Source organism: Carcharhinus amblyrhynchos, chromosome 6 (assembly GCF_965287045.1).
Source record: "Carcharhinus amblyrhynchos chromosome 6, sCarAmb.v2.hapA, whole genome shotgun sequence".
In the NCBI taxonomy this organism is placed as follows: Eukaryota; Metazoa; Chordata; class Chondrichthyes; order Carcharhiniformes; family Carcharhinidae; genus Carcharhinus; species Carcharhinus amblyrhynchos.
Window position 1 is genome coordinate 67,588,135 of NC_137329.1, and position 13,813 is coordinate 67,601,947.

General features: G+C 44.6%; 1 protein-coding gene across 6 annotated transcripts in view; it reads left to right on the forward strand.

The window, feature by feature from the left end:
* Positions 1-13,813, forward strand: part of mical3a (microtubule associated monooxygenase, calponin and LIM domain containing 3a) — a 422,657-nt gene that overhangs the window by 336,311 nt on the left and 72,533 nt on the right. For all 6 annotated transcript variants that reach the window (XM_080190575.1, XM_080190577.1, XM_080190576.1 and 3 more), the window contains one exon: positions 13,653-13,741. In XM_080190575.1, coding sequence (XP_080046701.1) covers positions 13,653-13,741 — 89 coding nt within the window. The remainder of the gene's footprint in view (positions 1-13,652; positions 13,742-13,813) is intronic.

Sequence of the window (13,813 nt, forward strand, 5' to 3'; positions counted from 1 at the left end):
TGAGTATAAGAGTTGGAATGTTATGGTGAAGTTGTATAAGACATTGGTGATGCCAAATTTAGAGTATTGTGTGCAGTGTTGGTCACCTAATTACAAGAAGGATATTAATAAGGTTGAAAGAGTGCGGAAAAGGTTTACAAGGATGTTGCTGGGACTTGAGAAACTGAGTTACGGAGAAAGGTTGAATAGGTTAGGTCTTAGAGGTGTATAAAATAAAGGTGTATAAAATTATGATGGGTATAGATAGAGTGAATGCAAGCAGGCTTTTTCCACTGAGGTTAGGGGAGAAAAAAACTAGAGGACATGGGTTAAGGGTAAAGGCGGAAAAGTTTAAAGGAAACATTAGTGGGGGCTTCTTCACGCAGAGAGTGGTGGGAGTGTGGAATGAGCTGCCAGATGAAGTGGTGAAAGCGGGTTCACTTTTAACATTTAAGAAAAAACTTGGACAGGTACATGGATGAGAGGGGTGTGGAGGGACATGGTCCAGGTGCAGGTCAGTAGGACTAGACAGAAAAACGGTTCTGCACAGCTAAGAAGGGCCAAAAGGCCTGTTTCTGTGCTGTAATGTTCTATGGTTCTAAGTAGCAACTCAGTTCAGTTCAGCTCCATTCCTCTCGACTCAGGAATCCTTGACAATGCTCCTCTAGCCGCAGTCAGTTGGCAGCTGGTGTCCGCAATTTCCTATTTCACTCATCCCTGTTTTGGATTGCAGTTCAGCAGGCCCAGTGCTGGGCCTGCCTTATAAAACCCTCAGGTACTGAGCTCCAGCTGGTCAGGCCACTGTCCTTTACCAGGGGAGCATACTCAATGGGATGGGGAGATCAATCAATGACTGTCCGTGGACCTCGTGGGGTTTATCACACTGCGGCAGGTGGGACCCATATATGATGAATGAACTGCACCTTCTGAGGATTGGGACTAATATCCTCACAGGGAGATTTGCCAGTGGTGTTGGGGAGAGTTCTAATTAGATTAGTAGTTTGTTTGTTTCAGTGCGAGAAGTGTTACAGGTAAAGCAGATGAACTTGGAGCTTGAATTAATACTTGGAACTATGATGCCATTACAAAAACTTAGTTAAGGGAAGGACAGGATTGGCAGCTTAATGTTTCAGGATACAGATGTTTTAGGCGGGATAGAGGGGCATGTAAAAGGGCTAGGGGAGTTGAACTACTGGATAAGGAGAATATCACAGCTGTAAATGCGGGAGGACACCACAGTGAGGCAATATGGATAGAGCTGAGGAATAAGAAGGGACTAGTCACAATGTTGGGGATTTACTATAGGCCTCCCAACAGTCAGTGGCAGATAGAGGAACAGATGTATTGGCAGATTCTGGCAAGATGTTGTGGTGGGAGATTTCAACTTCCCATATATTAACTGGGACTCACTTAGTGCTAGAGGTGTGGATGGGACAGAGTTCATAAGGAGCATCCAGGAGGGCGTCTTGAAACAGTGTGTAGATAGTCCAACTTGGGAGGGGTCCGTACTGATACTGACCTGGTACAGGGGAATGAGCCTAGCCAGGTGGTCATCGCTTCAGTAGGGGAGCAGTTTGGGAACAGTGACCACAATTCAGTAAGCTTTAAGGTACTGATGGAGCTTGTCGAATGCGTTCTGAAAGTCTAAATAAACCACATCCATGGTTCTCCTTGGCCACCCCTATTAAGAACATAAGAACAACTCCAGAATCAACCTAGTGAATCTCCTCTGCACCCCCTCTTGTGCCTGTATATCCTTTCTCAAGTAAGGAGGCTAAAACTGTACTCAGTACTCCAGGCGTAGCCTCAATAGCACCTTATACAGCTGCAATATAACCTTGCTGTTTTTAAATTCCATCTCTCTAGCAATAAACGATAAAATTCCATTTGCCTTCTAAATACACCTGCAAACCAACTTCTTGAGATTCCTGCACAAGGACACCCAGGTCCCTCTACACAGCAGCATCTGCAATTTTTTACCATTTAAATAATAATCCATTTTGCTGTTATTCCGACCAATGACCTCACATTTACCAACATGGTACTCCCTTGCCCACTCACTTAGATTATCTATCCCTTTGCAGACTTTCAGCGTCCTCTGCACGCTTTGCTCTTCCGCCCATCTTAGTGTCATCTGCGAATTTTGACACACCACACTTGGTCCCCAACTCCAAATCATCTGTATAAATCGTAAACAATTGCAGTCCCCACACTGATCCCTGAGGCACACCACTAGTAACTGATCGCCAACCAGAAAAAACACCCACTTAACCCACTCTTTGCTTTCTGTTAGTTAACCAATCCTCTATCCATGCTAATACATTACCCGTAACACCGTGTACCTTTATCTTACGTAGCAGTCTTTGGTGCGACACTTTGTCAAATGCCTTCTGGAAATCCAGATACACCACATCCACAGATTCCCCATTATCCACTGCACATATAATGTTCTCAAAGAATTCCACCTAATTAGTTAAACGTGATCTTCCCTTCATGAACCCATGCTGTGCCTTACCAATGGGACAATTTATATCCAGATGTCTTGCTATTTCTTCCTCAATGATAGATTCAAACATTTTCCCTACTACAGAAGTTAAGCTAACCAGCCTATAGTTACCTGCCTTTGTCTACCTCCTTTTTTAAACAATGGCATCACATCTGTTGTTTTCCAATCTGCGGGAACCACCACAGAGTCCAGCGAATTTTGATAAATTACCACTAGTGCATTTAGGCCGGCATGGTCGCACAGTGGTTACCACTGCTGCTTCACAGCTCCAGAGACCTGGGTTCGAATCCCGGCTTGGGTCACTGTCTGTGTGGAGTTTGCGCGTTCTCCTCATGTCTGCGTGGGTTTCCTCTGGGTGCTCCGGTTTCCTCCCACAGTCCAAAGATGTGCGGGTTGGGTTGATTGGCCATGTTAAAATTGCCCCGTAGTGTCCTGGGATGTGTAGGTTAGAGGGATTAGCGAGTAAATGTGTAGGGATATGGGGATAGGGCCTGGGTGGGATTATGGTCGGTGCAGACTTGATGGGCCGAAGGGCCTGTTTCTGCACTGTAGGATTCTATGATTCTAAGTGTAGTCCTCAAATTAGGGTGCTAAACTGGGGGAACTAATGACAAGAATTAGGCAGGGACTGAAGAATGTAGATTGGGGGCAGATGTTCGAGGGCAAATCAACATCTGGCATATGGAAGGCTTTCAAGTGTAATTTGATAGGAATTCAGGACTGGCACGTTCCTGTAAGGATGAAGGATAATATGGCAAGTTTCAGGAACCTTGGATAACAGAAGATATAAAGATAGAAGTTTACAAAATGTTGAGAGGAATAGATAGGGTGGACTCTCAGAGGCTATTTCCCCGGTTTGAAATGGTCGCTACGAGAGGACACAGATTTAAGGTGCGGGGAGGGAGGTTCAGAAGTGATGTTAGGGGTAAGTTTTTCACTCAGAGGGTGGTGAGTGAATGGAATCGGCTGCCGTCAGTGGTGGTGGAGGCGAACTCGCTGGGGTCTTTTAAAAGACTTCTGGATGAGTATATGGGGTTTAATGAGATTGAGGGTTATAGATAGGTCTGTAGGTTGGTAGGTGATGTGATCGGCGCAACTTGTGGGCCGAAGGGCCTGTTTGTGCTGTAGTGTTCTATGTTCTATGTTCTATGTTCTATATTGTGAGCCTAGTAAAGAGAAAAAGGAAGCATTTGTCAAAGCTAGGAAGCTGGCTGTGGAATACAGGCAAAGTAGAAAGGAATCTAAGCAAGGGGTAAGGAGAGCTAAAAGGGGTCACGAAAAGTCATTGGCCACCAGGGTTTGGAAAATCCCAAGGCTTTTTATACATATATAAAGAGTAAGTGGGTAGCCAGAGAGTGGATAGGGGAGGAAATCTGCAAGAAGCCAAAGGAAATGGGCGAGGTATTAAATGAGTACTCTGTGTCAGTATTCACCAAAGAGTAGAATTGGTAGATGATGATTCTGGGGAAGGGTGTGTCGATATTTTGGGTCATGTTGAGATCAAACAGGAGGAGGTATTGGGATTCTTGAGAAACATTAAGGTAGACAAGTCCCCAGCGCCTGATGGGATACACCCCAGAATACTGAAAGAAGCAAGGGAGGAAATTGCAGGGGCTTTGAGAGAAATCTTTGTATCCTCACTGGCTGCAGGGGAGATTCCAGAAGATTGGAAATAGCCAATGTTGTTCTTTTGTTGAAGAAGGGTAGCAAAGATAATCCGGGTATTTACAGACCAGTCAGCGGTAGAGAAATTATTGGAGAGGATTCTTCGAGACGGGATTTACTCCCACTTGGAAATAAGTGGACGTATTAGTGAGAGGCAACATGGTTTTGTGAAGAGAAAGTTGTGTCTCACTAAATTGGTTGAATATTTTGAGGAAGTGATGAAGATGATTGGTGAAGGTAGGGCAGTGGATGTTGGCTACATGGTCTTCAGTAAGGCCTTTGACAAGGTGCCTCATGGCAGATTGGTGCAGAAGGTGAAATCGCACGGGATCAGAGGTGAGCTGGCAAGATGGATATGGAACTGGCTCGGTCATAGAAAACAGAGGTAGCAGTGGAAGGGTGTGTTTCTGAATGGAGGGCTGTGACAAGTGGCGTTCCTCAGGGATCAGTGCTGGGACCTTTGCTGTTTGTAATACATATAAATGATTTGGAGGAAAATGTAACTGGTTTGATTAGCAAGTTTGCTGACGACACAAAGGTAGGTGGAACTGCGGATAACAATGAGGACTGTCAGAGGATACAGCAGGATGTAGATCGGTTGGAGGCTTAGGCAGAGAGACGGCAGATGGAATTTAATCTGGACAAATGTGAGTTAGTGCATTTTGAAAGGTCTAATGCAGATTAGAAATATACAGTAAATGGCAGAAGCACGTTTGCCTTCATCAGCCAGGGCATTGAGTTTAAAAATTGGCAAGTCATGCTTGCAGCTTTATAGATCCTTAGTTAGGTCACATTTGGAATATAGTGTTCAATTCTGGTTGCCACACTTCAAGGATGTGGAGGCTTTGGAGAGGGTCCAGAAAAGATTTACCAGGATGTTACCTGGTATGGGGGGCATTAGCTATGAGACGAGGTTGGAGAAACTTCGTTTGTTCTCACTGGAATGACAGAGGTTGAGGGGTGACCTGATAGAAGTCTACAAGATTATGAGAGGCATGGACAGAGTGGATACTCAGAAGATTGGAAGAGTCTGTTACTAGGGGCACAGGTTTAAGGTGTGAGGGGCAAGGTTTAAAGGAGATGTACGAGGCAATTTTTTTGCACACAGTGGTGGGTGCCTGGAACTCACAACCGGGGGAGGTAGTGGAAGCAAATACGACAGTGACTTTTAAGTGGCATCTTAACAAATATGTGAATAGGATGGGAATGGAGGGATATGGTCCCTGGAAGGGTAGGGGGTTTTCGTTCTGTTGAGCAGCTTGATTAGTGCAGGCTTGGAGGGCTGAAGGGCCTGTTCCTGTGCTGGAAATTTTTGATCTTCGTAGAGGGATGGGAACCTGAATGGGGACTCAGATTGGAGGGAAGCAAAACTGGTAAGAGGAAGTAGAAAAGTTGTAAGCAAATTTAGAAGGCAGAAGAAGTGAAGCTAAGCATCTAATAGGATCAGAATGCAGAATAATGTTAAAAAGATAAATGAAGGGAGCTTTATTTGAATCATATTTGTAACAAAGATTATTATAAAATAGAGATAAAGGTATGAATCATTTGCCATTATGGATAATTATAAGATGACCAAGACTGGGAACTGAAGTTCGGGGATATATGTCATTTAGGATGGATAGGCAAAAAGCTAGAGGAGGTGGAGTAGCATTTGTTAATGAGGGGTAAGAAATACAATAGTGACAAAGGATCTTAGATTGAAGAAGCATGGCATGCAATCAGTTTGGGTGCAGCTAAGAAACAGCCACCAAACTATAGGGGTATTGTTGGGCATGGGCATATAAATCAGGAAATTAGAGTTGCATGTAACATGGATGATATAGTAATAATGGATGATTCAATTTACATATGAAGAACAAAGAGCAGTACAGCACAGGAACAGGCCCTTTGGCCCTCCAAGCCTGCACTAATCATGATGCCTGCCTAAAGTAAGACCGTATGCACTTAAGAAACCCGTATCCTTCCATTCCCATCCAATTCGTGCATTCACCTAGATGCCCCTTAAATGCTGCTATCATACCTGTCCCCATCACCTCCCCAAGCAGTGCATTCCAGACATTCACCACCCTCTGTGTAAAAAGGCTTGTCTCACGCATCTCCTCTAAATTTTCCCCACGCACCTTAAAGCTATGTTCCCCAGCACTTGACTTTTCTACCCTAGGAAAGAACATCTGACTGTCCACTCTGTCCGTGCCACTCAATCTTGTAAGCCTCAGGTCACCCCTCAACCTCCGTCGTTCCAGTTTATCCAACCTCTTCTCATAGCTAATACTCTCCAGACCAGGCAACATCGAAATAAAACTCTTCTGTACGCTCTCCAAAGTATCCACATCCTTCTGGTAATGGAGGCCTAACTAAGGTTCTGCACAGCTGCAGCATGACCTGCCAATTTTTGCACTCAATGCCCTGACTGATGAAGGCAAGCATGCCATATTCCTTCTTGACCACGTTATCCACCTACATTGCCACTTTCAATGATCTTAGCCACCTGCATTGCCACTTTCCGTATGTCCAGATCTCTTTGCTTGTCAATACTCCAAAGGGTTCTACCTTTTACTATATAATTCCAACATGTATTGGACCTTCCAAGATGCATTCTCTCACGAAATAAAATAGGGCACAGTTGTTAGCACTGCTGCATCACAGCGCTGGGGATCTGGGTTCAATTCTAGCCTTGGATGACTGTGTGAAGTTTTCACATTTTTCCTGTGTCTGCATGGGTTTCCTCCAAGTGCTTCTGTTTCCTCCCACAGTGCAAAGATATGTAGGTTAGGTTGATTGGCCATTGTTATTGCCCCTTAGTGTCGCGGGCACTAGCAGGATAAATAGATGGAGTTGTGGGGATAGGGTCTGGGTGGGATTGTGGTCAGTGCAGACTCAATGGGCCAAATGGCCTCCTCCTGTACCGTAGGATTCTATGGATTTGTCCAGATTAAACTCCACCTGCCATTTCTCCGTCCAAGTCTCCAATCGGTCTATACCTTGAACAAAGAACAAAGAAAATTACAGCACGGGAACAGGCCCTTCGTGGGTTTCCTCCGGGTACTTCGGTTTCCTCCCACAGTCCAAAGATGTGCGGGTTAGGTTGATTGGCCATGCTAAGAAATTGCCCCTTAGTGTCCAGGGATGTGTAGGATAGAGGGATTAGTGGTATAATATGTAGGGATATAGGGGTAGGGCCTGGGGGGGATTGTGTTCGGTGCAGACTCAATGGGCCGAAGGGCCTCTTTCTGCACTGTAGGATTCTATGATTCAAGCCTGCACCGACAATGCTGTCTGATTTAACTAAAACCCCTATCCTTCCCAGGACCATATCCCTCTATTCCCATCCTATTCATGTACTTGTCAAGAAACCCCTTAAAAATCACTACTGTATCCTCTTCCATTACCTCCCCTGGCAGAAAGTTCTAGGCACCCAGTATTCTTTGTGTAAAAAAATTTGCCTCATTCATTTCCTTTAAATCTTGCCCCTCACACCTTAAACTTATGCCCCCTAGTAATTGACTCTTCCACCCTAGGAAAAAGCTTCTGACTATCCACTCTGTCCATGCCTCTCATAATCTTGTAGACTTCTATCAGGTCACCCTTCAACCTCCATCGTTCCACTGAGAACAAACCAAGTTTCTCCAACTCTCCTCATAGCTAATGCCCTCCATACCAGGCAACATCCTGGTAAATCTTTTCTGTACTGTCTCCAATGCCTTCTGGTAGTGTGGCAACCAGAATTGAACACTATATCCCAATTGCAGCCTAACTAAGGTTCTATAAAGCTGCAACATAATTTGCCAATTTTTAAAGAAATTGTCCCTTAGTGTCCAGGGCAGTGGAGGTTAGAGGGATTAGTGGGTATAATATGCAGAGAGATGGGGTTAGGGCCTGGGTGGGATTGTGTTTGGTGCTGACTTGATGGGCCGAAGGACCTCTTTCTGCACTGTAGGGTTCTATGATTTGATGATTCTAAACTCAATGCCCCGGCCGATGAAGGTAAGCATGCCATATGTCTTCTTGATTACTTTCTCCACCTGCTTTGCCACTTTCAGTGACCTGGGAGTACCTGTACACCCAGATTCCTTTGCCTATCAATATTCTTAAAGGTTCTTGCTGTGTCCTCTGGCAATCCCCTTCACTATCTGCAAGTCCACCAATTTTTGCGAACTTACTGGTCAGGCTAGTTCCATTTTCCTCCAAATCATTTATATGTACTATCAACGACAAAGGTCCCAGAACTGATCCCTGTGGAACATCACTAGGCACAGCCTTCCATTCAGCAAAGCACCCATCTACTGCTGTCCTCTGTCTTCTATGCCCTAGATGTGGAGATGCCGGCGTTGGACTGAGGTCAACACAGTAAGAAGTCTCACAACAACAGGTTAAAGTCCAACAGATTTATTTGGCAGCAAAACCCACTAGCTTTCGGAGCGCTGCCCCTTCATCAGGTAAGTGGGAGTTCTGTTCACAAACAGGGCATATAAAGACACAAATTCAATTTTATGAAATAATGGTTAGAATGGTTGATAATCAAGTCTTACAGGTACAGACAATATGCATGGAGAGAGCATTAAGGACAGGTTAAAGAGATGTGTATTGTCTCCAGACAGGACAGTTAATGAGATTTTGCAAGCCCAGGCAAGTCGTGGAGGTTGCAGATGGTGTGATATGAACTGCTGAAATGTTTCCCAACAGGAAGAGAACACTCTTGCCTGGTGATTGTCGAACGGTGTTCATTCATCCGTTGTCGTAGCGTCTGCATGGTCTCCCCGTGCCTCCTTTCCTGCAGTGTATCAGGTAGACAACATTGGCTGAGTTGCAAGAGTATGTACCGTGTACATACCTGGTGGATGATGGCATCCGTGTCAATGATCCGGCACTTCTTGCAGAGGTTGCTGTGGCAGGGCTGTGTGGTGTTGCGGTCACTGTTCTCTGAAGGCTGGGTAGTTCGCTGCGGACAATGGTCTGTTTGCAGTTGTGCGGTTTGAAGGCAAGAAGTGGTCTTGGCGAGATGTTTGTCTTCATCAATATGTTGAAGGCTCTGGAGAAGATGTCATAGCTTCTCCGCTCTGGCGAAGGGTACCCTATCCACCATGTCCCTTGTTTGTCTTCTGAGGAGGTAGGTGTGGTTTTTTTGCTGTGGCACGTCAGAACTGTCAATTGATGAGTCGAGTGCCATATCCTGTTCTTATCAGGACATCTTTCAGTTTCTGGAGGTGTCTGTTGCGATCTGAGCAGATCCTGTGTATACAGAGGGCTTGTCCATAGAGGATGGCTTCTTTAACGTGTTTAGGGTGGAAGCTGGAGAAGTGGAGCATTGTGAGGTTATCCGTGGGCTTGCGGTACAGTGAAGTGCTGAAGTTACCGTCCTTGATAGAGATGCATGTGTCCAAGAATGCAACCAATTCTGGAGAGTAATCCATGGTGAGTCTGATGGTGGGATGGAACTTGTTGATGTCACCATGTAGTTGTTTCAGTGATTGCTCAACATGAGTCCAAAGGAAGGAAATGTCATCGATGTATCTAGTGTGCAGCATTGCTTGAAGGTCTTGAGCAGTGGAGAGGTCTTGTTTGAACCTGTGCGTTAAGATGTTTGGTATATTTTGGCCAACATTGTCTACCTGATACGCAGCAGGAAAGGATGTCCTGAGGTATGGTACGTTGGGGAGACCATGCAGACGCTACAACAACGGATGAATGAACACCGCCCGACAACCACCAGGGAAGAGTATTCTTTTCCTGTTGGGGAATACTTCAGTGGTCATGGGCATTCGGCCTCTGATCTTCGGGTAAGCATTCTCCAAGGCAGCTTTCACGACACAAGACAATGCAGAGTCGCTGAGCAGAGACTGAGATCCAAGTTCCACGCACGTGAGGGTGGCCTCAACCGGGATCATGGGTTCATGTCACACTATCTGCAACCCCCACGACTTGCCTGGGCTTGCAAAATCTCACTAACTGTCCTGTCTGGGACCATACACATCTTTTAACCTGTGCTTAACACTCTCTCCGTTCACATTGTCTGTAATTTTAAGACCTGATTACCTGTAAAGACTCGCATTCCAACCATTCTTTTGTAAATTGAGTTTGTGTCTTTATATGCCCTGTTTGTGAACAGAACTTCTACTTACCTGATGAAGGGGCAGCGCTCCAAAAGCTAGTGGCTTTTGCTACCAAATAAACCTGTTGGACTTTAACCTGGTGTTGTGAGACTATTCTATGCCCAAGCCAATTCTATATCCATCTTGCCAGCTCTCTTTTGATCCAGTGTGACTTCACTTTTCGTACCAGTCTACTTGTCAAAGGCTTTACTGAAGCCCAATGTACATAACATCCACTGCCTTTCCCTCATCTATCATCTTGTCACTAAAAACTCGATCAAGTTAGTGAGGCACAACCTCCCGCTCACGAAACCATGCTGTCTGTCACAAATAAGTCCATTTGTTTCCAAGTATGAGTAAATCCTGCCCCTTAGAATCTTTTCCAATAATTTCTCTACCACTGCGTAAAGCTCACTGGCCTATAATTTCCTGAATTATCCCTGCTGCCCTTCTTAAATAATGGAACAACACTGGTTATTCTTCAGTTCTCTGAAACATCACCTGAGCAAGACAGCATGGTACAACTCATCCCACACCAGTCTTGTCGATACCTGGCTCAACACTGTGTGTATCATCTTGGGTACCCTCTGATTACCTCAACTCCCATGGCTCGAAGTCCTGAGCAACATCCCATCCCCTCACATAAGGAGGAAAATTGCAACAAGAAAGCTCTTAGGGAAGGTTTATGAGCTCAAGCCTGCTGCTACATGAGGATCTTACCAATCATCCTGCTGCTTGCCTCTCAATCACACCATGCCAAGGAGTAATAGCAGAGGCCCTATGGCAGCAGAAATGGAATCAAAATGCCACCATTAACACCCACTTATTGCAGACCCCACAGCCCACCCATCTGGCTTCAACCTGCCACACCAACATTGGGCACTGAGCTGTTTACGCCAAGGCCTTTGTGCAGAAAATCATCACAAGTGGGGCCTTGCATGGAAGCCAGACTGCAGCTGTGATGCCCCCAAATTAACGATTCATATCGTTGTGTCAGAGCAGTGGGCAGTCTTCAATCAGTGGAGGACTCCAAGAGCTCCATTTAATGACTGCAGAAACTATTACCTGTGATTGCATGCTAAAAAGAATTACTGGGGTCTAGAAGGATCAGTGCTGGGTCACTGCTGTCCACAATCTATGCAAATGATTTAATGCAGGGACCAAATGTAATATTTCCAAATTTGCTGATGACGCAAAACTAAGTAGGAAGTGAGTTGTGAGAAGGATGCAAGGAGTGTGCAAGACAATTTGGACAGGCTGAGTGAGTGGGTAACAACGTAGCAAATGGAATGTAATGTGAATAAGTATAAAATTACCCATTTTGGTAGAAAAACAAAATTGCAGAGAAGTTTTTTAAATGGAGAGAGGTTGGGAAATGTTGATGCCCAAAGGGAGCTGGGTGTTCTTGTTCATGAGTCATTAAGAGCTAACATACAGGTGTCGCAAGCAATTCAGAAGGTTTGTTAGCCTTTATCATAAAAGAATGTAAGGGGTAAATATGTCTGACGACAATTGAATAGAGCCTAAGTGAGACTGCACTTGAAGTATTGATTGGTGTCCTCACCTAAGCAAGGATATATCTGCAATAATGGGGCTCTAGATTAATCCATGGGTTGATGGCATTGTCTTAGGAGGAGAGATTGAGGAAACTGGTCCTCTATTCGAAGAATATTGAGTGTATATTGTGTGACTATTTCCAGAACTTTATCTTTTTTTTGATTTCCAGCATCTGAACATTTTGTTTTTGTGACTGGGCGTCTGATGCCATAAACTTAGGCATAATCCCTGTGCATAAACCAAATTCCAATTAAAGCTTTGGAAATGCCTCTCCTGCCCTCTCCAAGGCCCTCCAAATCCTCATCAATTTCCTCCAAGATTTCAGACCACTCAGATTGATCCAGTTCCTCCAGTTTAGGGAGTTTTAAAAAGACAGGCGGCATGGACAAGTTGGGCCGAAGGGCCTGTTTCTATGCTGTAAACCTCTATTGACTCAAGTGCTCAAATCCTTGGGGAAACATTATCATTATTAAACATGATCAAATTGAGGTGCTTAATTTGATAATGTTTAAGCACCTCAAATCTCAACAGACTCCCTCACAATATCTCCACACCTCCATGAAGTTCTCTATAAAATTCTCCAAGTTCTCATTAAACACCGGGAATTTCACCCTCCAACCCCTCCATAATTTCATCAAACCTCTGTGACTTCATCAAACCCCTCTATAATCTCACCAAAAGCCTCCAAGATCTCTTCAAACTTCCTAGCAAATTTCTTTTGGGATCTCAAGTTCTCTCAAACTCTCACCCCACTCATCCAAAATCTCAGGTGTCCAAGATTTCAATAAATTTTCTCGAGCCTTCAACAAACTCCTGAGATCACAAGTATGTTTTTCTCTCTTCCTTGACAATCCTGCTCTTTATTTTTGTTATTTCGCACTCTGGCTCTCCCACTCTCCATAACTACCTGGTTCACTCTGTTATCTCTCCATCTTTCTCCCTTTTCCTGTTTATCGATTGGTTAATCTATCTGACTTTGATGTATGAAGCATTGGGTTGCCTCACTGTGTTTCCAGCCTTTTCAGTTTATTTTTCTCCATCTTCTCAAATCTTTTTCATCCTCTCTTTCTATAGTGTTCATTATCTAAAGTTAAAATTTATCTATTAGTCACAAGTAGGCTTACATTAACACTGCAATTAAGTTACTGTGAAAATCTTCTAGTCGCCACACTCTGTTGCCTGTTCAGGTACATTGAGGGAGAATTTGGCATGGCCAGTACACCTAACTAGCATGTCTTTAGGACTGTGGGAAGAAACAGAGCACCCAGAGGAAACCCACACAGACACAGGTAGAAAGTGCAGACTCCACACAGGCAGTGACCCAAGCTGGGAATCAAACCCAGGTCCCTGACGCTGTGAGGTAAACACAGTAAAAAGTCTGACAACACCAGGTTTAAGTCCAACCGATTTATTTGATAGTAAACTCACAAGCTTTCAAGGTTAAACTTTTGAGCTTGTGAGTTTACTATCAAATAAATCGGTTGGACTTAAACCTGGTGTTGTCAGACTTTTTACTGTGTTTACCTCAGTCCAACGCCGGCATATCCACACGCTGTGAGACAACAGTGCTATCCACGGTGCCACCATGCCATCCCTGTCTATCTGTCACTCTATCTTTCTTCCTTTGCTTCTTCTGACCGCTGTCGTTCTTGTTCTCTGCTTTCTCTCTTTACCTCTCTTTCCTTTTCGATTCTGGGCTCTCACTTTGTGCATCCTGAGCCATATTTCAGCATCCAACTGCTGAGACTACAATACAGGTTGCACAAATAACCTACCTCATGGAGAGATGAAGGGGGAATAAACAACGATGTCCAGTTATAATGTCATTCTGAGTTGATGTCTGTCTGATTATTTAGTTGAACTGAATGATGAACACCTGGTGCACTCGGGAAGCAGTGTGGATCTTCAACCGTCTTCTGACAACACCAGGAGAAGTCCATCTGAGGTATTATTAACAGATCAAATGTCAGCCTGCCCTTTTACACTGACATTGGCTGGCCTGACTGCACTGAAATTT